Raw genomic sequence first — 25,660 nt, forward strand, 5'->3', positions numbered from 1 at the left:
TTTTCAGGAGAGAGGAAAAACTGTTTCATTCTTGTGAAAATTGTCCCACCCTTATGTGTATCTTTGATTGCTTCTCTCAACATTAATGATTTAAATTTCGACAAAATATTTCTTGAGAACATTCAACCAATACCACAGATTAAGAAATTGTCACAATTTTTGGCGTAGTACTTCTGAACAGCTAGCTGACCAAATGCTTCAAAGACCCTGGACATTTGGATTGCATCATTATTAAAATATATGTCTTATTATTTTTTTTTTTCACATTACACTTTTTAGAATGCATTTCTAGAACAGAAGTAGGTTGTTTTAGTTTATAGGGTGTTCGTTCTTTACATCAGAAGAATGTGAATCCCGTACATGGTAATTTTGTTTTGGTACTGAGTACATTTCGACTGCTTATTGTAAGACTCCGTAATGTATCACTTTTCAAAACGGCATATGGCAGAGTATCTCAGTAAGCAGTTGATTCGCTGTTAATTTTCAAGCGCATTGAAGAGGTTGAATATAAGTTCTTGGTGGGGAGCAAGGCATCATACTTTTTGGGACATATAAATGTTCTAACATTTTTATTGGCTTATATGGATATCTCAGTACTATCTACAGAATGAAAGATAACCATGAATTACTTGCTTGTTTTCAATGGCCTTTTGGTTGTAATGTTGGGGTTCTTTTTCAATGAGCGGAAAAAGGGAGAAGTTATTGCGGTTTGTTACTTAATGTTGCGACAAAGCTTTATTCAGTTTGTAGTCGAAATTGTCCTGGATGGCCATCCATTGTCAAAGAGAAAAATAGTTATCTTAGACAGTTGGAAGTCTTGAACGGTGTCATTATAACAATAACTTTTTTTTGGGGGGGGGGGGGGGGGGGAGATTTAGTGGGAAGTAGTTTGTTTTAGTTTTAGTAAGGTTTTACGGCACTCGCAACTGCATAAGGTTGTATGAGTGCCAAGGGGGGGATGTCAACAGAGAAGTTCAAACGGGGAATTTGGCTTACTCTGCTCACCTCTCTAGCCTCAACAGCACAAAGTCTGCTTCGACTATCAAGGCACCCCGGAAATACCAGTTCACAAGAGAGTGACAAACATACAAAAGAAGTAGAGGAAAAAATTACAATAGTAAAGATGAGGAAAGAAAAAGCAGCAGTTCCCCCTAGGCTGTTCCTGCACAGTATGAGCCTGACATTGATAAATCAGCCCATTTACAATTCTACTGTTCATAAGAGCATGTTAATATCCCCCCTTTGGGAATGGCCGAAAGACACTTCAGTCAGTAACACTGCTCTGGTAGGGAAGTACTTAAGTTTGCACAGGTGATTGTCTTAAAAAGATGGCTATAAGGGCAGGTTCGACTGCATATCGAATTAGTATCTGCTTTGGGGGTGTTACTTCCACTTTGTATTTCACAAAGAAAAACTGCTTTGCTTCCAGAGAAATACCATCCACATCCCCACTGCCGATCCGGACGAGGACGGTCCGAGCACGCCCGACTTTGGCACGTCAGATTTTGGCCTGGTCACCAGAGATCTGACCGTGCTCCGAGACCTGGGCTTTCCTCAACAAAGGTCTTCCTACAGCAATGTCAACGATGAGGGTATGCAACAGCCAGGAGGAGGAGGAGGAGGGGGCTCGGAGGAGGCGGAGGACTCGGGAGGAGATGCTCACCTTCATGAGCTTTCCTTGTAAGTTTGTTTTGTTGGGTTTTTTTTGTTTTTTTAAAAATGAAGTTCTCCTCTTTTTATTTTTTTTGGGGAAAAAATCTTTGCTAGTGGGTTGAAGAAGGCACTTTTTGTTAGCCCTCAGTTTTTCAGGAGAGCATAGAGTGAGAAGAAAAGGAAGAGTTATTTTTGCAGACTTTTATTCTTTGGCAAGAAAGTTTATATACAGTTGAAAATGTCCAAGATGGATACCCTTTATCGAGGGAAAAAGTGGTTGTCTTATACAGGTGGACATCTTGGACAGTTTCATTATAATTGTTTTTTTTAATTGGCCATTTGTAGTGTAAGACAGATGACTGTTAGAGCAGGTTGGACTGTACTCTACCACTTCTGTCTGCCTTGTTGAGACATTTCAGTTGTTGTTGGGAAACTTATTTTTCTTTTACACTAATAAAATATTTTTCTTCTATTCCTGCATCCTCTCCTGTCACGTGAAATTCAGCTGTTGGCACAAGGTTAGCAGGATTATTGGAATATTTGTTTAATAAAGGGATATTCCAGCTACATTTGGAGTTCCGGGGTATAAAAGCGTTGTTACATCTGATCGGCTCTACTATGAAGATATATCACTTACAGTGCAATCACGCTAAGCAGACATAATTTGATTCTGGTTTGTATTTTCTTCTCCAGGTCAGAACTTCATGTTGAGATTGAGTCCTCAAGAGTACAGAAGAAAAAGTTGCGGCGTTGTTTGAAGGAATTTGAAGAGAGTTTTGTTGAAAGGAATGGAAGGTAATTAATTGAATTCCTTGGCAGTGTTTTGTTTGATTCATGTTGCTAATGCAAATTTGTGTTGTCCTAGTATTACAGTCATGACATTTTTTATTTTAATATGTCGTGTGTCTGATTTGGATGAATTTGATCAATAATGGTGGTAGCAAAACATTGGGAATGGGGGATTGTGTGACTGTGGTGGACATAAGTATAAATGTGATTCAACCTTTGTTCTGTGAATGCTTGGTATAGCGCTTAATAGAAAATTACTTATATGTACTTGTAATACTCATTCAACATATCTCTTTGCCGGTTTTATCCCTTTTTTTTGTCCTGAGAATGGTAAACTATGTATTTCGTTTTTTTCCTCTCATCTACAGGAAAGTTCAAAAGGAAGATAGGCATCCTTTACACAAAGAGTACAGCGAATATAAAGTGAGTATCTTTTTCCTTCGTTCACGCAGTTGTGTTGAGAACTGTAGATGTTGATGCTTCTTTTCTGACCTCAGTCGTAGATAAGATAATTAGAAGATAATACCTTTTTGTCCCAGTTTGACATTTTCTATGACTGAACAGGAAAAAAAGTGTTTCATACTGGACTAGATGGGGATAGATAACATCTTTTTTAAATGGCTTGGGCTAGAAATTTTCAATTCCTTGGAAATACAGAGGGTTTTCACTTAAAGTTGCCTTCAACGAAACATTGAAATGTTTTTCACTGTCCTGACCTGACCATCAATGATTTATTTTTATAGAGGCACCAGCCATCCATGTCCAGGTGCTGTTTTAGCCTCATTTTCTCACTGTACTACTGTTTTAATGTACATTGTGTTGGTTAACTGACATCTTTGACAGTGTCATGATAATCTTTAAAAAGAGACAAGGGGGCAAACTGGAAAGTGGTCGTTTGTACAGGTGATTGCTTTTTGACAGGTGGTAGTCGGAGCAGGTCTGAGTGTAAATTTTGTTTTCTGTGTACTTTTCAGAAAGTGAAAGCGAGGTTACGGCTGATGGAGGCCCTGGTGTTGAAGCATCAAGAGTAACTTGAGAATTTTTCATTCATTCTTTCCATCATACATCATGTTCTTTATCACCATTTTTCTCATATTCTCTCCCTTCCTGAGAGGTAAATATGTATACTGAAGGCTGAGACTTTAGAATTGGCATCATGTATCTGAAAAGGAAGAATACCCTTTAGGCAGATTAACTCTTTTTGTGCCTTGATTTATCTGCGCCCGTTCATTTGGTCTGAAGAAAAATGAGGGTGTATATAGATGCTTGGCACAGAGAGAGTTAATGAACTCTGTTGACCACTGTTATCACTTGTGCATGCTGTACATATGAGACTGTTTTGTTTTCCGACCACTGAATAAATCAGCTGTTGTGAAGTCTTTCCTACCAGTTTTTTGCTGCTCTACTATCGGAGCTACTTTCAGACTCTCGGAGTGAGAGACGAGACAGTTCCTGTTGACCTGTTGATTCAGATGTCTGTTGAATTTACAAGTGCCAGAAATTTTTCTGCCATGGCGACACTATTAATTATTGGAAATAAAGGCAGATTATTTGAATGATGATCTATCACAAAGATTTTCTTCAAATTTATTTTTGACTTAATTTTTTTTCCTGTCATAGACAATTTTTAATTCGTTTCCCTTGTGCCACATTATATGGTGCAGCAAACCGAGAAATTTTGTTCCCATGCTGTGAGGGAAAGTAATCTGAAAAATAATTTTTAACCACTTGTTTATAATTAATTTTATTAATTCATAGATAATTTTAAAGAAAAATTGTTTCTCGTCATTTTTATTACAACCTTTATCATTTCAATTTCGGCAAAATCAAGACTGTTTTCCTCCCCTAAAAAGGTGTGATGAAGTAACTCTTTTGATAGATTATAATGGAGCTTCAGTCCTCTCCATGACTTTGAACAGAGATAGATACTGATGTTTATTATGATGTACCATGATACATTGTGTATGACTTTTCCAGCCCATGGCATTTGTCTTGAAATACAGTAAATTCCTGTGTTTTGCCTGAGCCGAATAGGTGTGTGGGCAATGAGTTACCTACACTGTTAATAGTTACTGAAATGTAAGAACTTTTTGTTTCTTTTGAAAATGATATACAGTCACTGTCTGTTTTAATTGCCTGTATCAAGGCAATGGTCAACTGTAGGTCACTGCTGTCTTTAGACAATTGTCGTTTTCAGTATGGTTGGTTTGTGTTTTCAGCACATTATTTGTTCAGTCTTATTCTGAAGGAGTTTAACAGGTCATTGTTGGGTAGTGTTTGACACGATGTAGATCAGGCAGGGCTGATCAAACTACGGCTGGCCCGCAAGAAGTTTCAGTCTAGCCCGTGGGTTTACCCAGTAATTAATAATGAACGTGGCTCACAGTAAGGTGATAATTAATAAAGAACAAAACTGTCCGTCTTGAAAATTAAAATCAAATAGTTTCGAGACTAATTGGATGCAGACCTCATGAAATGTTCTTGAGTGACATATGCTATAGCATCAGTTTTATTTTCATTTTTGAAAGCTGAGGCATTTTGACAACTTTCATCCAATTTTTCATGATTTGACTCTTGCGATATTTGGAATCACTTAATCTAGCCTGCACTTGAATGCGCTCGCCCAAGCCTAATGTAGATTGTGTCAAAAGATTCTAAAAAGCAGATGTTGTTACATAACTTATTCTTTACCACAACTGAGAAGGAAATGTATACTTAATATTTCCACCATGCTATCTACATTTCAGTTTTTGTACAACCAGATCTCACAGGTAATATGATACTACTAAGTGAAAGAGAGAAGACCTTGAAAAGTTGTAGATGTAAGTGGTAAAATAAACACATTGCTTCATATGTTGGTTTTTTTATTTTAATTTATTTTTATTATAAAGGTTTCCTGCCAAAAGCTGGGTCGCTCTTTTGACCTTGAGAGAAAAAAACTGTTTCTCTGAAAAGGAATCGCTTATCAGATTCTTTTAGTCCGCCTATGTAGTTGTCTTTAAAAAATTAAAAATTTTGTTGGTGTTAGTTTGGTATTTGTTTCAATACAATGAGATGTATAAACAAAGCCATGTTGCAGATGTTTCTTTGTCATGAATGAGGTTCCTGTATTTTGCTGCAGCAGTGTTTCCATCTCTCTGTCAAAAATTGTTCACCCGTTTTTTCAGTTTCCCCTTAGGATGAGGATTGTTTAGACTGGCAAATTATCAAGCTGAAATCTTTGTCTGCCTTTCTGGAATTTTTTTGTTTGTTATTTCATCAGATCTGAATTTCTTTTGTTTGGGATAGATCTTTTGCCAGAGATTTTCACTTCAAATATTCAGCACCAGGTCTTTTTTCAGATTTTTTGTAAAAAGATTGTTTTAGTTTATATTCAGATACTATTTTCTTCTCATTCAATTCTTCTCTTACTTGGTTCAAAATTGAACTATTCAGGAGCTTGATAATGATATTTTGATTTAGGAAATTAACAAAATTTCAGTGGGATTAAAGCCATTAGAAAATGTAAACTCTTGACCTAGAGACTTTTAATATTGGCTTTTGAGCTTGGGTTATTGTTGTATTTGCATTCCAAAATGTTACAACAAAAAAGTCTTCATTTGTGATAGTGGCAGTCAGATCCTGTTCTTTATTTAAGGTCTGTTCTTGTTTGCTGTTCATTTGTCATTGTATTTGCTTCTTTAATTTGGACAAAGTTTGATTATCTTATGTCTCGTTAATGCTTTATTTTTATAGGTATACTGTAGGTGATTTGCTACTATTGACTATTTGACCACTTTGACCTGTTACTCATGAATTTTGACCACTACCGTCTTTTTCTGACATTTCAAGTTGTCTTTTCGTTGGTTTTAGTTTGTTTTGCTAGTTGGATGTCCTTTTTCTGAATTGCGCCACATTTCACTTTCTGTTTTAGGGATCAATGTATTGTGCAATATCTACTTCCATTTGCACACACTGTGTAGGAAAACTGAAGTCTTAGTTAGTATTGTTCAAAGTTATTTCACTGGTTTTGAGTGTGTATACTTTTCTTTCATCGAAGGAAGGGAATCAGTGTAGAGAACCAATGTATCCTACTGTTTTGTTTAATTTTAATTTTTGTTTTTGTGGCTTTGTTTGACTTAGAGAATGATAGGAAGAAGTGTTGCTGTAAACAAGGAATTATTTCATTCAGATGCCAACTGTTGGACCTACTTCACACTAGTCTCATTTCTGTACACTCAAAAGGTTTGATTTTATTTTTAAAATCTGCTGTGGTGTGTTTCATGACCATTTAGTATTGTGACTTGTAATATGAATTTTCATGGCTCATTTTGATGGTAGCATTCGTTTTCAAAAGTAATATGTAAGTTTTTTATGTTTTTATGTTTTCTCCAGTTGCTGAAAGTTTTTTTTTATACAATATTAAAAATAATTTCTTTGAACGTAAAGTGTGCCTCTTCAAACTTATAGGCAGAATGTATTCTAAATGTCAAAAGAAAATTAGTTTCACCTTCCGTCTTGCAACAGTGGAATAAGAACAGGGTCTTAGAATAATATACACGCCAAATGAAATGAACAGTATTAAGCGTGCTGAAACTTCGGTTTCATGAACTTGGGAAATTGTACAAGAGATGAAATCAATGTGGAGATAAGATTTTCCGTTTGCTTTAATTTCCTTACACATTTACTGAAGTGTTATGGTCTTTTTGTTCCTTGAGTGTATAAGTGTCAACTGTAATGCATTTCATGTTAGAATTGAAATGATTCTTAATGTTGAAAAGGAGACTATTTAAAAATCATGAAGGTACTGCTGATAATGTTCATTGTGAGGAAAAAGTCATGACACCAAATTCTCTCAATAGCCTCATGTTGTTTTGTTTATGTTGTATGAACCATTTTGTGTGGAGTAGCATTCCATGAGATGTGTTGAGTGTTTGTTCTCACTTGTGTTGCACCATCTACTCAACATGCATAGTCACTGCGCTGTACTGTCACGTCTTCATTCCTCATACAAGTTCATCTGATAACAACTGACTGAAATGTGGGTCTGTTTCATCAAAGTTTTGAGTATCGTTAAAGTTGATGTTGTCGTTCACTGTAATACATCAGGAGAGACCATGTAGTCTTTACGTATCGTCACTGTCGCAAACAATCCACTTAATTCCAAATTTTGAGAATTTTCGATTTTTACTACTTCCTTAACCTCTGTCAAAGATGCATCTTTCTACATCACCAAAATGCAATTTAATGCTATGGTCAAGCTTACAATTTTCTTGCTTTTCATGATTCCTTATAGAAACAACACAACGTGGGTGGTTGGCGGGTGCTCTAATGTGGTTTGCTTCTTCTTTCCTATCAAACATCTATCGTCCTTATCTCTCGTTCTTCTTTTTTATGTTTGTTACTCTCTTGTAATACCTCTATTCTTCTGGCGCTCAAATGACCTTATGCAGTTGTGAGCGCTGTAAAACCTCTACTAAAACTTTAAAAAAAACAACACAACAAAAACTAGATTTTTATCTCTAGTGTAAAAAGTACCCAAATGGACTCAAGTGGATTGCTTGCGACACTGGCGATATTTTCTTGACATCTTACGAACAAAAAAATATAAAGGAAAACGTCATTTAACAATGGTGTCTGCGGCAAAACGACAAATCCTAAAACAATGCACAAGATTCTCTTCTCTTCTCTTCACTTGGAATTCGAGAGCTATTTTTCAGACTTCCGCTGCGCTGTTGGGTAATACTGCTTCCTCAAGTACTAGACAACCGTAAAATTATGGTAAGCAGCAACATTTTGTAAAGAACCCCAGATCAAATAGTTTTTGTTAGACTCTGCCATTTGACATTTTGAAAAGTGACGTATGACGATGTCTTCCCCTGAGCAGTCGAGATGTAGCTTGTTTGTGCCAGACATTGTTGGTACATGTATTTGTTATATATTTTAATACCAGTCAAAGATGCTGCTTCGGCAGTTATCTGACACATTGCTTGTCTCACCTTCAAGGTCTCACAATTTTTTACCAGACACATTTTTGTACAAGGAGAATACTAGTGTTGTTGACCATTGCCATTATTACATATCAACATTTGGTGTTCTTGCTTCTGTGTAGACTGATTTTATCTCAGGGGTATATTTCAATTTCAGGAAAGAATAACAGCTTCTACGTCTATATCTTTGTCATTAAAAAGACTGATTTTTGTTGCTGACTACCGTTTCATTTTTATGTAGCACCATAGTGAGTTTGGTAATGAGTGAATACAATAAGTCAACGTAGAACATAAGTAGCTGCAGCTTCTGTTTTAATGAAGGCTAGATAACTGCTTTGTTGTTTTAAGTTATGCACTTTTTAAATTTTTGTATAGAATACGATAAGCTATCCTGCATTTACTAGGGTTGTGAAGTCAAGTCGTAGGGATTAGGCTAACAGTTTTGCTCTTGAGTCTCTTGAGTCGTATCAATGGAATTCTTTTTTTAATTACGGTAGTCAATGGCTGTACCAGTGATTTTTATGAAAATTCTGTAAAAGGAAGAAGATTTACAAATTCATTTGCTTGTTGAAAAGTCTCTAATCTCATGCAAATCTTTTCCTATCTGATATTCTGAGTCATGACCTGATGGACGTTAGCCCATAGTAAAATGCGCCATTTTTTCCTGTAAATATCCTGTAAAAACACGGGGGTGTGAATGAATGTAATGGCAAGCAATAGAATGGTCAACTTGTCAGGGGTTTGAAAATCAATATATGTAAACATCCATTATTAATTAATGTGATTTATAGATTGAAGGCTATCCCATCCCCTCTCACTTTACATTGTGGAATTAGAGAGTGCTTGTAGATATATTGAGGAATTTAGGAACATTGGGGTATCTTCAATTATTTCCTGAAAGGTTTCATTAATCATTGACTTTGCTACTGACTTAGGTTATATATAAAAGACAAGGTGACTTTGAACTAAGGAAGGAAAGCAAACTTACTTTGTCTTTTCTTTTATTTGTGAGTTATGGAGGAAGAATGGGTGGGGCAGAGAGTGTGAAAGTGAGGGTAACTTTTTAGAAAAGACATTTTGACACAAGTCTGGATTTTTATTTATTTCCTTGGGTCTTTTTGCCAAGTCATGTTGACTGCATTGTTACTTCAAGCGTACAATGTGGACTCCCCGAGTTTTGATCCCTGCTTGTGTTTTTTCTAAACTTTCGTTGCTTGGAGCGTTTTTAGGTTCCCCTTTTTTATGTTGTTGATAACGAATTATTAATTTTGGGCTAAAACGGATGATAATGATAATTCTTTGACTGATAGCCCCCCCCATCCATCCCCCTCCTCTTGACTCACCTGCTTTGTAGCACAGCTGGCACTGAACTCAACTCAAATAATCATATTCTTGTTGTCAAACACTTAAATTACCATGCTGGTCTTTTCATGGAGTATTGTTGATTCTTTTAAACGTGTACATGAATGTCTGTGATACTTTACTAATGAAAATGTTCTCTTAAATCTGTTTAAATGGCAGTGTCGATGTGCAACTTTCATTCTTGAATTTGAGTTCACACGAGGAGGGTTATCCTTATTATGTCGCCAGGGTACAAGGAAGGCAATGGGGTTTTTTGGGGTTATTTTTAGTATAAAATCGTTTTGATATGTGACGTAATTGATATTTTTATAATATATTTTTTCAGTGAAAACCTTTGTTAAAAAAAACCTACAAAGTACCACTGTGCCAAAGGCTGGCAGCCTATTGAATGAGGCATAGGATGTGCAAGCTTTATTGGTTTATTACAGGGGAAATGTTTGGAAGTTTTATTTCAGCCCTTCTGTGTACCGTATAAGGGAAATGTATTACTCCTTAGTGCTAATGAAATGGGGAGAGAACATTGTACGTGAATGGTTCCAAAATGAAATGTTTAAAAAAAAAAAAAGCACCTTGCATTTTGTCAGCATAGGCCAGTAAGATTGTATTCTCATTTGCATTATGGTTTTGGTTTGTAACTTGTTATGCATTTGTACAAGACAATTTTGGAGTACGTTTGTGGAAGGGTCAAGTGAAGAACAGGCACAGTCACATTGATCCTACCATGACATACGGTAACCCGTTTTACTTCTTTTTTTTTTGATGAACTCAGCTTATTTTTAACTGGGTTATAGGTATGAAATACAGTTGGGGAATGAAGTTGGTTTTTTCTCAGGATTGATTTCGTAAGGATACTGTTGTAAGTTGGGGGTGAGTACCCTAATTTTTTCATGGACGTATCCTGCATTTTACTTGACCCCCCTTCATTTGTATTGCCATTGCCTTGTCCTGACAGTTTGGAACGTGGAAAAATGAGGTCATGATTGTACCATGAAGCTCTTCGACATCTAGTAGGTGGTTTGGCTTTTGTATCGTATCTTTTAAGAGTGATTCTCAACTACAAATGATGTCTTTTTTATGCAGTATAAGCTAGTTTGATGTTGTTTTGTCTGAAAGCTAGTACTCGAAAATGTTCTTGCAGTTCTTCATATCCTTATTTGTTGGTTTCTTTTTTGTTGACTCATGGAAGTAGTAAAAGCCCTCTGTGCTAGTCTGAAGAAAGGAATGTTGGACATATTTGTTTGTCCTATTGCATATCAACAGTGTAAATAAAGCAATGCAATGGTTTCGATTATCTTACTTTTGATGAAAAGAATACGCATCTATCTTGAACAGGAGTCAAGATATTTGTGATTGAAGGATGCCAGGGTCGCCTTTTTTCAGAGGTAAAAATAAGCGAGTAAATGACCGTCATCATTTAATGATTTCCGTACCTTGCAAACTGAAAATTTACATTTTTTGTCCCTCTAATCAACATTTTTCAGTAAAATCCACGTATAGCGCCGTAAAACCCTCTACTATAAAAAAAAAATCGACATAGAGATGTTTTTAAATGGACATTAAAGGTATTGTATAATTGAGCCAAAATTCTAATAAAATTTCCAAACCGGCGGAAAAGTACTAATTTTTTTTTTTTCAATTTCATTATTTTGAAGAGCGCCTAATTTCACTACTATGACTATGATGCATCTCGTACGGAAGTAAAAAAAAAAAAGAAGGCATTTTTATCTAAAAGGCCCATTATGAAATGATGACTCTTGCTTCATGTAAACATGTAGTTGTGATCAGACAACAAATGATTTCAGAAACTAGTATTTTCTCCATTTTAAATCTTACAAAAGCTTTAATATCATTTAGTTATTGATGGGATATAAAGTTCTAATGTAGAAGTGAAATGTTGAACATTGTTCTTGTTAATTGGTAGTATAAATGAGCATAACTCAAGCAGTAAGAGCAGGAAGATTGGAACTTGATTTCATTTTCACAACAATGAAGTCCCTCGGGGAAAAAACCCCCCTGAAGTCCATTGCTGGTACTTGTGCTGGTGACACGAGTATGAATTCTAAAGGACTTAAGGTTCTGATAGAGGTGATAAAACGCTGTTGTAAGTTTTGTCTGTGGCTTTGCTGAGAGATTTTATCGGGCTAAATTTCCTTCTTTTCTTCTGGTTTGTCTCAACTGTTCCCCTGTTATGTCTGTCTGCACATACACTCACGTGCACATTCCACAAATCTTGTTGTATTGTCAGTGTCAGTCTCAGACTACGTATCGTCTGCCAGATGTTCAGATGTACTTTGCCCCCAATTTAAATTTAAAAAGAAAAAATTATCACAGTTTATTAATCTGTAGTATCAGTTACATGTACTCCAGAAACATTTTGTCAAAATTCAAAATCTAAATTTTGAAAAAGGCAAAAAAAGTTACTGAGAGCAGGTACAATTTTTTAAAAGATCGAAACAGTTTTTTTCTCCGCCCTGAAAAATTTTGATTTCTCGACTTACAGCATAATTTGAGCAGCTTGCTTACGGTCTCTAAATTTTTTCAATGTAGGAATGTGGTGTTGGATTCACTTTGAGAATATCCGTGTACATATATATATATATATGACCCATATTGTTCCCTAGTCACAGGGGCTTGTGTTGACTCACATGTTAAATCACATTCAAGTCTGCCATCTTTGCTCCTCATGTTGACCCAAACCCTATACTACTACTACTAGAAACCTTGAGGGCTAGTACTATGTCATTGTTGTAACATCTCCGTGGATATTGAACGGTTTGTGCCCTTTTCTAGAGCGACATTGGAAAAGATGTTTGTAATTGGGTGTGGCAGTGAAGATGTGGGTACATATTGCGAGCTAATGCAATGATGGGATGTTTTTGAAAAACAGATGATCTGTTAGTTGTTTTTCAGTTTTAGGATGAGTTTTACGGCACTTGCAACACAATGAGGTCATATAAGTGCCGAAGATTAGAGGTGCTATAAGAGAGTAACAAAAACGGACAGGAGATAAGTAAGAAAATGGATATTTGATAGGAAAGAAGAAGCAAACCACACGAGAGCAGCTGCCAACCACCCACTCTGTCAGTTGTGACTGTCAAAACTTAAGGTGAAATCAAGAGCAAAATCCCTTTTGATTTGTAGTGATTGAAACAAAATTGTGTGTTGTATTCATCTTTAGTATGCTGACTGACTTTGTGCAAACATTTTGTACAATTAATTTGATTTCTCCAGGGACGGAGTGAGCCCTGATTTCTTCAGAATTCCATTTGTGTTAGAGAAATGTTACGAAGTATTGGTTTTATGTCATGTTGATGCTACATGTGGTGGTGAAATGTTTGTGGTACCCGGCTCCCTCCAGCTGGGTTCCTCACTGTCGTTTGTTGTCCACTGAGAGCAATCACTTCACTGTCGGACCTCACGCTGCCGGGCAATAGAGAAAGATGGGCTGAATTGTCGTCATGTATTATATTGACTGAATTAACTCATGATACAATGTATGTTACCTGTCACCATTGACACTATGTTAAATAAATTATTAATGCTTACCAAACTGATGTTGAGTTGGTAGAATTTTTCTGATACTTTATTATAACAGACTGTTTGTTGGGATTAGTGAGTGCAAGCATTATTACAATTATATTGATGAAGAGTAGTATAAAAAGAAGTGAAAACGTGGATGAAGTTCAGACTTTATAGTATGGTAAATGAAAAAAGAAATTTTTTTTCAGAACTTAATCAGGAAAAAAAGCATGTATTTTTTATAATTGCGAAAATATGTCCAAAACATCCACCTGTCTAAGACATCCACTTCTATCCTTGACAAGAGGTGGTAGTCTTCAACAAACCTGGCTGTACTTATGTCTTCTTGAAAATATAGCTAGCTACTTCCCAAGATGCCTGTGCAAGTTGAGGCTATTGTCGGACTATGACCATACGGCCGCTGAAAGAGCATTATGCTTTACACTTGTGGGAGAGAATGTTCTGGACAGACCACTTTGGATCAAATTCCTGACCAGGCATGTTTGAATCCTGTCCTTTTGATGGTAAACATTGTGTGGAGGTTCAGCTCATCAGATAACCCTCCTTCCTTGTGTTGAAATGGTAAAGACGTGGAAATTCAAACCCAGTGAAGTCAGTTTAAAGTAAGAAAAGATTTTATAACCTAATTAGCAGTTCGTCGTTTTGAGAGTTCTGTTTGTCACTTCTATTTTTTTTTCAATTCTATTCTCCTGATTAGTTGACCACAAAATGTGGCTGTTGGGGTAATACTTGATATTATGACGCCCTTTGCCACAGCCAGAAGACTGTTCACCACGGCTGCCTCCTTGTGTCTTCGTGTTTGGCAAGATGAAACCAAAAGAGCCACCCCAAACTGCTTCATGTTAGTAACATTGTTACTAAAAAGGCAAAAAAAAAGTGGTTTAGATTCAGGTTGAAAAGAGCCTGTTTATTTGATTTATATAGTCTTTAAATTTAAACCTCTGGAGGAAGAAAGTGACGGACATGTGGCTAAATACGACAGGACATACGCATCCAGGGCATTATTACACACACACAGACACTTCAGACACCCAGGTGGGGAAATATGACAGGCTCAGATGACTCAGAACACTTATTGAATTGATAGGGTAGGGTCTGAAAAAGTTTACATCTGACTAATTTTAGGCTAGTCCACTTTTATTTTTAATAAGCTTAGTTTAGAGCTAAGCTTTTAAATCAAACCTTTCACTCTTGGCTTGCCTCACACAGCATGGGTTTGAATGTCCCCCCATTTGTTAATTCTGCGCCAGATTTGAGAAGTCCAATGCAGTCACTCTCCTGCCTGGGTGACCAGATGGGGTATTTTGGACTGCTGGCTGTGTGACTGTAAAGTGTTAATAAGAGCGTACAGCTTCTTGCTGTGATTTAATAAGCAAATCAAACAGTCTTATTTTTATTGAATTGTAGGGTATAGGCCTAAGTATAAGTTTAATGTCTCTTTCAACACTGATGTTTACGAGTCAGGACCTCCGAATTTTGAACGTCCATCTCTGATAGAATAAAATAGCCTGACACAACTGACAGGTGGACAGCCTTAAAAACTCCATAAGGCAACTCAAGTTCCTTGTTCAGAACGCCCCTTATTTCCATTGTGAACTCAAACTAGGCTATACACTGTTTGCCAGCATGATACCAACTGAGCTAATGGTGTTTTGGGTTGTTTTTGTTTTGTTTTAGTAAGGTTTTACGGCACTCCTGCATAAGGTCATATGAGCGCCAATGGGTGGATGTCAACAGACAAGTCCAAACAGGAAATCAGGCTTTCTCTGTTCACCTCTCTAGCCTCAACAGCACAAAGTTGCTTCGACTATCAAAGCACCCCGGAAATAGCAGCTCACAAGAGAGTGACAAACATACAAAAGAAGTAGAGGAAAATTGATGACCGTAAGGATGAAGAAATAAAAAGCAGCAGTTCCGCCTATGTTGTTTCGGCACAGAATGAGCATGGCATTGATAAGTCAGCCCATTTACAGGGCTCTCTTGGAGAACTCTGCCGTAAGCTGACAAAACGCCTTTTTCTATTCAATGCAATTTTGAGAAAAAGTTTTTTTTGCCAGCGTAACCATTTAAAAATAGAGTCATTCCGAAATTTTAATTCTAATCTTTTTAAAAAACTAGTCACAGTTTCAACTTGATTTTTTAAAGACTAGTAGTAGTAGGGTAACTGATCAGGCTTTCAATTTAGCAAATAAAACATTTTGGTGCCAAAATGAAAAAAGACGTTTAGTCAGCAGTTAGTTTGGGAGGTCGAAGATGGAGTTGATGACCTCTTCCACTTCAGCACCACCTGGCTAAGAGCATGTCTCTTCATCAATACCACATACAGACATGGCATGTTGGATGAGGTCCTTTTGTGGGGGTATATATACATCTCCTGATATCCCACGGGGACATAGTCTTCTGTTTCCAAGAGCTTGGGTGGCTCTTCGTCAACCATGGTCATGGAGCTTCAACTTGATCCTCCTCACAGACAATTATGCCCATTGATTCACCCAGGAAACGCTCAGCGAAAAATGGGGAGGAAACGGTGACCTATGGGGTGTAACTCCTCTCTAGTTGTCTCTGATGGCCTGTAGTCCCCTTGGCTCAGGATGAGCTTTGTTTAGCGGATGGATGCTGGTGCTCCGAAAGGTTGATGTGATGTTTTATAGTAAATGCTGCCTCCCAGGCATGTCAAAACAGGTGTCCAACTGTCCTTGGTTATGTTTCTGCTGGGGCCCTCGGACATGTACTCCTTACAGCGCAGGATGTATGCCGAATTTTTTTTTTTTTACGTTATTGTTTTACGGCACTTGTAACACAATAAGGTCATATAAAAATGCCGAAGACTAGACTGTTACAAGAGAGTAACAAACACAAAAAAGAAGGAGGGGAGATAAAGAAGATAGATGTTTGATAGGAGAGAAGAAGCACACCACACCAGTCAAGCATCCGCCAACCACCCACTTATGCTGATTTGAACGGGAAAAAGACACATTAGTCTAAAAGCTGCAGCTTGGCCTTGGTACATGCACTTGGGGGAAAGGCCATGATGTGGATCCCTTCGTACTTGGCCTTCTGGGGGAGTGTCACCACCTCATGGCTACGCTACTGAGGGAGTTCACCACGAATAGCTGAGGCCTCTCAGGGCCACAGCCACAGTAGTTTTAAAGGAAGACATTGTTAAATAATTTCTGTTGAGATTAACTATTAAAGCCATTCTAACAATAGGGTAAATTCTCATTGTAACTTTTTTAACTCAAGAAAAAAACATTACAAAGTAATAATGAGACTGTGATCTCAGACCCTAGAAATCCAAATGAAACACAATTACGTGTACTAGGCCTAGTGTTATTTGCTTTTCTAAAAAGTAAATACAGTGAATTTTCATTATATCTTTCTCTCTTCTCTTTCTCACTCATACACTAACACACACATACAAGCACCTCATGAAAGAAGGGAGGAAGGGTGTTTGGGAAGGGGAGGGAGGAGTCGCTCTCCGTGTCAACCACAACTCAAACAACAACATTCTCTCCACAGATCTGGCTGGAATATGTCAAACATATACACAAAAGACACAATTTTTTAGGCAAACATGAATAAGAAAGGTTAGTGCTGTCCCACCAGATAGATTTAAATCAAACAATAAAGATTTATGTATTCTTTTTTTATTTTCTGCGAGAAAAATATATCAATAACACTTCAGATTCAAATTATTTGACAAATCCAGTTTTCAGGATATAAAATACCAAGTCTGGGCTTGCCGCAGTCACACACAAAGTACTGCTGTGTGTTTCTCACACTCTACAATCAAGGCACTACACTTGTACCTAGGCTCACACAGACATGTGCTCAAAATAATGTGAAGAGAGAGGAGAAAGGCGGAAAAATGAAAAGAAATCGACTTCCCATAAAAAAAGTTTTAAACAATGGAAACTTCATTACCTTTGTCCAAACTTCACTTTGAGCTTCCCTTTTGAAGGATTTTTGTATGACACAAGAGAGTTTGCAGGTCAAGGGGAACTGGAACGATGGTAGCCATCATCATCAACAAACAGAATAGGATAGTCTTACTAACCATCCCGATATGTGATGGACTACACTTCTGTAAAAAATGTTTAATGATCGCTCCACCAGAATCTGTGCTTACCTCCTTACTCTACAGAGTACAACAAGGAAACTTAAAATTCATCAAAACACATTGTTTACTGGACACTGCAAAATGAAAAACATCTGGAGTGATAACAAATTGAAGAGGTCATACTGTTAAGTCACATTTTGCTAAAAATAAAGTTCTCGTCATGACAATTCACGTCAAAGGAGACTACACAACATGACATTTGAATGAAATGACAGGATCACTTTACAAAGTCATGGCCTTTCCAAATTACCCAAACGCTGTTGTATATCATTATTATGCTAAAGTGCAGCTGTTTTTTAAAAAAAAACATATTTCTCATAATGACCTCAAGATAACTTATACCTTTATTTTTCTGATCCCTTCACTTGTATTACATTGCTTTTAACCGTCCCTCACAAATGCAAGTCCAGTGAGGTAGAAATAAACCAGCATTAATGCCAGCAGCATAACAGATAAGTCCATATTCAAATATACATGTACTTAAGCTTATTCTCTGGAGAACAACTGTTACTGCATGCAAATACATTTTAACACAATTTTACTTTAACAACCAACACATTTTTTCTATCACATGGGGTAATGCAAACAGATACTATGTATTGTCATAGTCACAAGAAAAGTAAGTAACTCTGAATTCTTTTGCTCTCCTTTTAAAGTAGGTTCACACAGATTTAAGCTTTTTTTTTGGGGGGTGACAGCTATGACCTGTGAATTCCAATGCCTGTTTCATTTAGCAAGAACCTTCTCACTATCTCAAGCTTCACTTACTTCAACAGTGTCAACACACTTTTCATGTCAAAAGTGTACAAAACACAAAATGAAATAATTGTGTTGATAGGGGTATAAATCTTAAACCATTACTTCCAGAAAAAAATTCACAAGTCCCACTTAAATTTTCTCTTCCATATTTTTGGGGCTTAAAGTGCCTTTTTTTATATGAGAAGACAAAAAGATCCATCGTACTCTAGATTCCGTCAAGCATACGATATAACACCTTCACCCCAATATCACACAATGAGTCAACATTCGAGAGAGGTCACATCAAAACCATATTCATTCTTCATACTTTGCTCACAAATCTATGAACTCTTCTGTCTGTTAAAATACACAGCAAGTTCCTCATCCTAGTCACAGAAAACTGCACGACTACGGTCACTTCTCATCAAAGTCCACTAGAAGTACTAGTGTGTAAATTTTCTTGGATTATTTTCACGACTGTTTCCGCAGAATCCAAGCATCCATCAAAAGTTGAGCCCGAGAAACCATCACCAGCAACAATGACCAAGGGATTTGTGCTCAAAGTAACACACCCAGGCCTTCCTTCATACGCTTTGTGGACCTGCAAAGTACGAGCACATATTCTGCTGTAAAAAACAAATACACAGGAAGAACTCCTTCTTTACATAGGCTAGTCACTGACAGTATAGAAGAAACAAACTCCTAATCTCATATATTAAAAGTGAAGTTGGATAAAACATAGTTTTTCAAAATGATGGAAAGCATAATTAAATTGCACGCAGAAGATAAGGGAATCTATTCAATTACCTGTAAGCCAGAGTATTCTCTAGCTAGAGCCTACCACAACGGGAAACGATCAGTGGCACAATTTTAAAGTGGCCATATAATAATACTGCACAACGTAAGGAATAATAAAAGGCAGATGGAAAGACTCTAACAAATCTTTGAAGGTTTTTTTTTAGCCTTTTCTTTCACTTTGAAGACATGAAAATCTTTATTTTTGTGCCGTTAAAGAAATGCAGTCACTAAGGTGTTAATTAGGAAATCAATCCTACAGGTAACAAGACGTAAACAGAGAGCAATGAATTGATCACATCCAAATAATCTCATGTTCAATTTATAAAAAATGCTATTTTTCCCACCATAGCCAAGCCCCTCACCTGGGAATATCTCCATTTTTGTGGCTTCACAAACATCGGTTCTGGCAAGTCAGGTAAAACTTTCCTCACGTTAGCCAACAGCTCGTCCTTCACAGAGTTCACGTCCTCCTCTAGGTGAGCCAGTCCAAACGGGACATTGGTGTGAACAGCTAGCGACTGGCCTTGGTTTGGGTCAGCTGAGAAAACACAGGAATAATAGTCAACTAAAATGTGCCATTATCATGAAGTGATTGTTATATGATCAAGCAAATGAAAATTAATTACCTGAGTAACCCTAACTTTTATACCAAAAGCTGCCCCCCTCCCCCCATCCCAATTCATGATAAACAAAAAACCAGAAGGTAAGAAATCTCTAAATCACTAAATCACATTCCGATTGATATCAATAAGTCAGCCTATTCAATTAAGGACTCATCTTCCATGTGTGAAAAACTATTATACTAGCCATTATCATCTTTCCATAAAAGAAAGTCCCAAGCAGCGTACAAATATTCATAACATAAGCATATTACAATAAAGAAAAAATATATAACATTTATAACATAATAATAATAATATATAACATTTATATAGCGCATTTGCAAAAAAAGTAGCTTAATGCGCTTTACATTGGAATACCCATTTTTCAAAAACCTTTCTTACTACTTCCTTTCTTCTCAAGCAATATACATTAATGCACACACACACACATACACACACACACACACACACACACACTATTTTCATTCAGACATAGGAAAAGAACAAATATAATGAAAGATAACGTTAAAAGCTTATGAAGGATAGGCCTGTAGGAACAGAAAATGTTTAAGATGTCTTTTGAAGCTATCAAGAAAAGACAGCATAAAGAAAAAAAACTGCACGTATAAGGGTATGACACTACTACTTCACAGCACAACATACCAGTCCCTCTCTTTACTTGATCCAAAGCGATGTACCGCACACAAGGATTGTCTGAGATATACTTGGCACTCCAAGGGTACTTGAGATTTGTCTGAGGTGGGAAAAACAGTCCCAAGGCATATCTTGATGAGTAGGAAACATTTTGTAGATTTTTCTTCACACTTGAGTTGCTGTCTGAAAAGTTAAAATAAAAATCAGTTGTATGAACATTTTGAATATAAACAAAATCTTCCATGTATCTCTCTACTCCTCTGAAACTTGAAAAGTAACAAACAAGAAAAAAGAGAAGACATTTGAACATGTATGGGTGAATGTGTGTGTGTAATTGTAAGTGTACAAGTGCATGTATGAGTGTGTCCGTGTGTGAGTGTGTCCGTGTGTGTGTGTGTGTGTGTGTATGTGTGTGTGCTAATTTAAATCTACCTAATCAAAGTTGGTGTTAGTTTAATTGGCATTTAAATGCTTGCAAAAAAATTCCCAAAACCAAGGTAGAGACGAGGAGAGAAAATGAAAAAAATGTTGCTGACACGCCCATATGCATGTTGAAAACAGTAGAACCCGTTCTAAAGGCCACCTATCTAAGACAATCACCGGTACAAATGACACTGTTTAAGGTGTCCAACAGTCTAAGACAACCACTTTTCTCCTCAACAATGCGTGGCCGTCTTGGACGATTTCGGCTGTATTTACATTTTACACAATAAGAAAGGGAGACAAATTACTTATGCAGTCGTGTATAGATCCTCTGAGCTGCAGGATTTGTGGAACTGGCATTGTGATGACAACAACATCAAAGCTTTCGGTCAGGTCTTCCCTCGTAGTCACCGACACCTGGCCACCGTCACTAAACGACACCTCTGTCACTAGACACTCATTCTTCATAGATGCATCTGAAGACGAAAATGATATTCTTCCAGGGAAAAAAAAGACAATTATTATGATTTCTTTGATGCAAACCTTCACTTAATATATACGATTCAAAAGATGCAAGAATAGAGTAAAAGTGAGAGAAGTTCAAGAACGAAGACCATTTTCCTTCCAGTTCCACTATTCTAGTTGATCAAAAGTACATTATTTACAAAAATACAAAAACTAAACATAATAAGTTAAAACAGATAAGGTGCACCAAACAGAAGGCACTGGTCAGGAGTCAAGCATATTATTATAGTGAAGTATTTTATTAAGTTGTTAATTTTTATTCATTATTTTTTTAAATAAGTACGTTATTACAGTTTTAACATTTCTAAAGTGAAATATATTATTCCAGTTGTTAGCTTAATTTTTTAGACAATAACTTATCTATGAAATTATTATAAAATATCCTTGGACATTTCAGTTTTTATGATGTCAGATTGACGGTACTTACTTGCTTTCTGTAAAAAGAATTTGACAAGAGAAGAACTCCCTTTTGGAGTCACAAAATGCTCAGCTCCAGGTTGATCAAAACTGTTAGGGCCCTCAATTTGTCCTGTCAAGGGGGCCAGGATGCCTTGTGTCTGAAGCTCATCGTACAAGCTAACAAAGAGGACAGAGAAAGACTAATCAGAACAAAAGTGGACAATTCTTGAGTCACAATATACGACACAATAACACAGAGCCATAAAATAGATTCTGGAAACACATTATCTTGAGCATTGAACAATAGAGTATTACGATTGTCTGGACCCCCCACCTTCCAAATCCCTAAATATAGGAAGAGTATTCATGTAAATTAGAAGTGTGTTGAAATTAAGTTTTCATTCATTTAACCCTTTGAGCCCTTGACTCATAAGTCTACTATGCCCCTCTGCCTGAGCTGCTGAGTTATATATATTACTTTTATATGATCATCAGAATCACATTCTAAATCCCACCCAGGGTAGTCTTCAACATTACCAGCATCTAATTCAGAGAGATCTTCAAAATATTCAACAACGTCCTATGTTAGTGAACACGTTTTCCCGTGCGCATTTTGTCCCAGACAGGCTGGGTTGGGGACAGGATCGAGCTCACCGTTGTACCGGAGGCTAGGCATACCGGCAGTTTTACACACCACCTGTGTACTGATGGCAAGGGCTTTAAGTGTCAGATAAAAGGCAGGAGTCACCAAACTACACCCAGGAGGCCACATCCAGCCCATGAGGTCAATTTATCTTCCCACTATCATGCCATCATATGAGAAAAAGAAGCTCGAACTTGACGTTTTTCTAAAGTGATTAGGACTTGGTCATCAAAATAATTTAATTATTTCACTGAATTTTACAGTTCACATTACATGTCTATATTTCATAGACTTCAATGCTTCTCTCACTCCTGCCCAGCTCTATAATATGACAAATCTTTCATTTAACAAAGAGAGGTCATCTTCTAGAAAACCCAATTTGATATTTTTGGGTATGTTTGTTGTCTTTATTGTTTGTGTGTATTATGTATTTCGTGTTTTGATAGATCAAGTTGGTTTTCCTTACTTTTTATGCAGTCAGTGTATTTTTACTCTACTGAATGCAGAGGAAGTTTAAGACAATCAAAGACAAAAAATTAATTTACAGCACAAAGACTAATCACAATGAAGAAAGAACTCTATCCACAACTTCACATCTTGAGATTAAAACATCAACTCATCCAGGAACAAAACTAGCTTACAAGCCAGTTCTTTAGTTTAGTTCTTTATACCAGTACTTTTGCCACTCTCTGACACTAAATCTCACCGTTATGCTCCCTTGGACTTAAAAATAAGGAAAATATGTCAGAGTCAGAGCACAACACAAAAGTTCGACAGCCAGGTTGATGGAACATTAATTACAAATGATAAAGACAGAGGCAAAAATTGTCTGCCACTTACAATTTGTAGTTCCCCTCCCTGTAAATATAAAAAAATCCCAGAAATAAAATAAAATTCTCAAATATATTGAAGAAAGGGTTAGAGCTGTACCTCTTTCTCTTGGCCTTGTACTCCTGTGTGAGTGTGATGTACTGAGCACCAAGGTCCACGGTAATTGATGAGTCATTTGGACATCGACTCGTGGACATGCGACCACCTGATAAAAAGAAGGGCAGCTTAGTAATAGAAGTTAAAATTTCATCAACAACGAGACTGTAGAAGGTAAGTTTTTTTTGTTTTTTTTAATACAGTGCTGGTAGTGGTACAGTTTATAATGTCTGCTCTTAAAACATGAACTTGAGAGAAGCTGGGCAAGTATTTATAATCTTGAGCGGTCGCATATTTATACTTTTTTTGTAACAGAAGTTTCCTTCCCAACAAACACAAATTTCTATTGAAAGCAATACATTCAAAGTTTTATGAAAATTTAGACTTGGGGAATGGGAAGATATATAGTTTCTACTATTATATCTACATGTATACATACACACAAAGGGGGAGCTGCTCATAACAAATAATAGTGGAGGTTATTTCTGTCAAAACTATGGCAATCTCCGGTTTTAGCCCCAAGAGTTTATGAAATTCAACCTATGAACTTAATATCATGTGCTTTGGGCAGGGGTAGGGGTAGGAGGAATGTAGAGTAGTGTTTGTCTACTTTGGGTTCACTTTAATCCAGAACACTTCACTAACTGACACGAGCACAAGAAACTGCTCACCACAGGAATCTCGGGCAGCAACTACTTTATCACGCACCCCACTAGTAACCACTGCCCATGTCCTTAAGTGACGGGAGGTAGCTCCCTTAAAACAGGGAAGGACAATAACCTTGTAAGGTCCCTTACACAACAGGTAGCACCATATTGGGAAAAAACAGGTTGATCCCAAAACCAATTTAGACTTATATTAGGTTTCTCATTTATCAGTTTTATATTTAAAACGCAGTGGCTATGTTCATGGAGCCTTGAATGTAGTTTGCAATTAATTAAGAACGATCTTGCTCACCTCACCCCATACCCTTTTCCCTTTGCTTCTTTTTTTTCACCCCTTCCCACCCTTCTTCCCGTCTTGGCCGTCTTCCATTCTCCCTTGTTTCTTCGAACGACTTTTATTTTCAAATTGTCGAGCGTTGCCGGGTCCACACACGGAAAAAGGATCGAAGTCGTATTCCGTGGGCTGAGCGAGCGAGGCCTTCTTGTTGACTGCAGCTGTTTTGCTGTGCCCGCCTTCGCCCTCCCTAAACTCAGTTGCATTCGGACCACCGTTGCATTATTTTTCACGAGAGTACTCCTGTGCTGTTTCCTCATTTACATTCACTTTGATTTTGAGCGACCGTAGCATTTCAGTCGTGCCTCTGTGCCAATGGTGGATGATTCAGGGTGCCGTGAACATGGTCACACTGTGTATTTTAAATGTTGTAGAGGGATGTCCTCACTCCTGTGATATTTTTGCCGGTGTTCATCAACATGAGAAGAAAAAGAAACGGAAAGACTACCGTAATGAGCAACCACTCCAAAAACAAAAATAAAGAAGGGATCTTGCTCTAACCCTATCCCCACTTCCTTTTTAAATAGTGGTCACTTTTTACAGAATTCCTCCAAATGAAATGAAACAAGACCTAGATATCTAGAATCTAATTCCATGCCTCTTACTTCTACTTGTAGAACCTCTAGATCTAGTCTTGAAATGATGATAATATGGGAACAGTCAAAAAGTATTAGGCTAACCTATAATCACTGAGTAAGTAGGCCTGACATGGATTCTGCTAGAACTAGATCTAGATTCTAGATCTAGATCTAGATTGATCTAGAGGCTCGACTGAACTGACTGCAAGTGGAAAGGAGCAAAGTGCAAGCACAACAATCGACAATAAAAACAAGAACAATTAAAACATAAATTCTCCATGAACCTAGATTGGTTTCAAACTGCCAGATCCATGTGCCATGAGCACCAATCTACAGATAATAGTGTGAAAACAACGAGCAGGAAGGAACAAGCAATGAAAGCAACAAACGGCTGAAGGCGACTAGCCTGACCACAGCCGTACTTCAAACTATAACATTCTATGGAGACAATGGGCACATATATCTAGTGCATCTGATTTGCATGACACCAAACTCCACTCTTATGTTACAGAACAAATCTAGAATGACAATTTACACCAACAATACAAAGTTTGATTGAACTTGATTGAAATAAGAATGAGTGAACTGAATGTCAGGTCCAGGCGGGCACGGCACTGTCTGTACCTGCTCCTCTGGCTTTATCCCACACTGAGATACTGGTATTTTCAGGTAGCTTTTGCCTTAACAACGCAGCCGTGGCTGAACCGGTCAGGCCGCTGCCGACCAGCAGTACTTTAGCCATTTTTTGTAACATGAGTCGAGCTTGGTAATCTAGAATCTAGGTCTAGGTCTCCAGTATGACCGATTATACACAGATAACAGCAAATGTGTTTACAAAACAAAGGTTAAAGGCCAAAGGACAATGCTTCCATTTCCGGTTTATGGTTCTTCTCAAATTTAAGAGGGCCATTTAAATACGGTCCAACGCACTCATCTTGCTG

The 25,660-nt window shown here is 37.2% G+C and overlaps 2 protein-coding genes across 2 annotated transcripts in view; one reads left to right on the forward strand and one right to left on the reverse strand.

The window, feature by feature from the left end:
- Positions 1-7,257, forward strand: part of LOC101864713 (protein FAM13B) — a gene marked incomplete at its 5' end in the record, with an annotated part of 34,426 nt that extends 27,169 nt beyond the window's left edge. Inside the window, 4 exon segments of the mRNA XM_013087649.2 lie at positions 1,430-1,680; positions 2,347-2,448; positions 2,811-2,865; positions 3,417-7,257. Of these exon segments, the coding sequence (XP_012943103.1) occupies positions 1,430-1,680; positions 2,347-2,448; positions 2,811-2,865; positions 3,417-3,473 (465 nt within the window).
- A 9,689-nt stretch (positions 7,258-16,946) lies between these two features.
- Positions 16,947-25,564, reverse strand: LOC101845197 (renalase). Its single transcript, XM_005107625.3, has 7 exons — positions 25,344-25,564; positions 23,146-23,251; positions 21,601-21,749; positions 20,957-21,124; positions 20,235-20,408; positions 19,332-19,507; positions 16,947-18,772 (listed from the first exon to the last, which is right to left on the reverse strand). The coding sequence occupies exons 1-7, from the start codon at positions 25,471-25,473 to the stop codon at positions 18,596-18,598; spliced, it is 1,080 nt and encodes a 359-aa protein (XP_005107682.1). The 5' UTR covers positions 25,474-25,564; the 3' UTR covers positions 16,947-18,595.
- Between the last annotated feature and the right edge of the window lie 96 nt (positions 25,565-25,660).

Source organism: Aplysia californica, unplaced genomic scaffold (assembly GCF_000002075.1).
Source record: "Aplysia californica isolate F4 #8 unplaced genomic scaffold, AplCal3.0 scaffold00616, whole genome shotgun sequence".
NCBI classification, from domain to species: Eukaryota; Metazoa; Mollusca; class Gastropoda; order Aplysiida; family Aplysiidae; genus Aplysia; species Aplysia californica.